Consider the following 2,813-nt stretch of genomic DNA (forward strand, 5'->3'; position numbering starts at 1 on the left):
CCTTTTCATTTACAGGGAACTGCTAATTTATTTGTTTCAAAGATGAATTTCCCTTAATGAGTGCTTGAGACAGCAGTTATTCTGTGTTCATCCTGTAACAAACAGTGATGACATCAGCAGCAATCAGATTTCCATGATGGTTCAGAAGATCATTTAAAAAGTTGTTCATCCCCAATATCAGAACAAATCACATGGCTAGGGGGCAAAATTCTCTTCAGGCACAGCTACGAATTCAGAGCAAAGCTGTAGAACTGTTCCAGGGCCATGATAACATAGGGTGACCTTGGGTCCTGTGTGCTTGCTACCTCTCTCCTCCATTTGCCTTTGCATTAGAGGTGGTGTTTGGAGGTCACCTAATGCCTACAAATTGGCCATGGTCATGGGTTCACTGTTGTGAGACTCATGGGTGCACAGGGGCAACAGAGAGGTGCAGAGGGCCTGCCCCACTCCAGCACCATGGCTCACCCTGTCCTCAAGAAAAATAAAGGAATTGAGTTGTTTACATTTATTCAGGTTTTTGTGAACTTACACTATGAAGCATCTAAACAACTTCATGGAGCTCAGAAGGCAAGTTGTCATCTTAACCTATGTTGTTGTGTATGTCTGTGAGGCACCCAGCACAAGTGGGCTTTAGCTGATGTTCACCGCAACAACAATTTTGATGCCCAGTAGCATTTGTGTTTCAAAGGACTGTGTGGTCATTTGTGGAGCATGAAATCAATGATCCTCATGGGTGACTCCAGTACAGTCAGTAATAGTTGTTTACTTTAGACACCTTTTTTACTAGCTGTATTTTGCAGGTAGCTGTTAAGTGATTAAGTTGTTAGATTAAACCTGTTTGTTCAGTAGTATAAGCAGAACTGGGCTCACAAATGCACATCGTGGCAATCTGTGTGCAGTATAACTTTTCAGTGTAATAGTACATGCTGTTTTAAACCACCTGTATACATTTCTTGTATTTTAGAAACTCATTTTAGAGAGACTACATGGTGATTTTTGTTTGCCTACTGGGTAATCTTGGGCTGCTCACAAAATGATGTTAAAAGTTTAATTACAAAATAATTTCATCCCTCATAAAGAAAGAAATGTGATTTTCCTGCACGTTCATCTAGTTAAAGGTGTCAGATTGTACCTTTTTTTCTTCCTGCAGCTTCCCTCACAGCAAAAAGCAGAAACAGCTATAACTGCACCTCAGCATTAGGATAAGTCTGTGCTATGTAGCTGAGTAGATTTGATATCTCAGTAAAGATGCAGCTGTGCTGTGAATCTGTAAATGGTTCTTGCATAAAGAGCAATTGGTCAAACAGTATCCATATTTCCATGTATATCTTCATGGTTTGCATTATTCTGACCACACTGATTGGAAATCTAATGTTTATTATCTCAGTATCACATTTTAAGCAGCTCCACATGCCTACCAACTTCCTGATAATTTCCGTGGCTACAGCTGACTTTTTGCTGGGATTCCCCATCATGCCTTGCAGCATGGTGACCTCTATTGAGCACTGATGGTATTTTGGGGAATACTTCTGCAAGATCCACACAGGTACAGATATTATGCTGAGCATGACTTCCATCTTCCATCTCTCCTTCTTATCCACTGATCGTTACTATGCTGTGTGTGACCGTCTCAGGTACAAATCAAAGACAAATGCTTTTGTTATCCTGCTCATTGTATTGGTGAGTTGCACTGTCCCTGCTGCTTTTGCTTTTGGGATGATCTTTCTAGAACTAAGTTTACAAAAAGAGATTTATAATCACATCCATTGTGTAGGAGGATACTTACTGTTCTTTGGTGAAACTTCAGGTGTCCTCACCTCCATAGTGTCATTTTACATCCTTGGATTAGTTATACTGTTAATCTACAGAAAAATATACTCTATAGCCATAAGGCTAGCAAGATCCATTGATGCAGTTAGCAAAAAAAGAAAAGACATGAAACAAAGCATATTTCATTCTGCAGATAGAGAAAAGCTGCAAAGGCATAATGCATAGTAATAGGAGTATTTCTCATATTCCGGAGCCCATTGTTCTTCTTTACAGCAACTTACCCATTTATGAATTATGCAACACCTCCTGTTCTCATTGATGCTTTGGTTTGGTTATTTAAATTCTGAATTTAATCCCATTGTTTATGCGTTTTTTTACATGTGGTTTTGCAAGGCATTAAAGACCATTCTGTTTGGAAATATTTTTCAACAGGACTCTTCAAGGACTCAGTTATTTTTAGAGTAATATCCTTTACATGGTTGGCTTCGCAGCATTGAGATTTTCCTGCAACTCCAGGAGGCAAGAGATGAAAATGACAGAAACAACACCTATTTTTTTTCTCAATTATTGAATTTAGTTCAAACAGTTAAGTGACTATTTTGTTTTATGTCTCCTTTCATTCCAGACTGGGAATTGTAAGTATGTAGTGGTTTGGTTATAGCTATTCATGTGACATATACAGGAAAACAATGTTGGAGCAGTTTATTAACTGCTTTTCTTCATTAGGAAGTAATTGCTAAACAACAGATTTAAAAAATATATATTTCTGTATATGTGTCATCTTCTAGAATTAACAGAAAATCTTTTCCTTTTGAATTTGGAGATGCCTTTGAGTAAATCCCAAAGCTTTTAAATTTTGCCCCTCCCCTTCAGTATGTATGCAGAGGTCAGATATCCTAATACATGTCAGTACATTCTAAGAAGAGAGGACAGAACAAGGAGAAAACATGCTGTTCCTTCTCTTTCCATTTCAATTAGTGCTTCTCTTTGGGTTTGTCACTTCCAGGCTTTGCTGCTTAATAAGGTCAAAAACATTTTTAATG

General features: G+C 38.2%; 1 protein-coding gene across 1 annotated transcript; it reads left to right on the forward strand.

The window, feature by feature from the left end:
* Positions 1 to 1,248: 1,248 nt before the first annotated feature.
* On the forward strand, positions 1,249 to 2,235 carry TAAR1 (trace amine associated receptor 1). The gene is given in 3 exon segments (XM_065736716.1): positions 1,249 to 1,933; positions 1,936 to 2,092; positions 2,094 to 2,235. Coding segments are annotated over 3 exon segments (984 nt in total).
* Positions 2,236 to 2,813: the final 578 nt, after the last annotated feature.

This window comes from Cyrtonyx montezumae, unplaced genomic scaffold (genome assembly GCF_038088225.1).
Source record: "Cyrtonyx montezumae isolate F1298 unplaced genomic scaffold, pur_monq_1.0 scaffold_0, whole genome shotgun sequence".
In the NCBI taxonomy this organism is placed as follows: domain Eukaryota; kingdom Metazoa; phylum Chordata; class Aves; order Galliformes; family Odontophoridae; genus Cyrtonyx; species Cyrtonyx montezumae.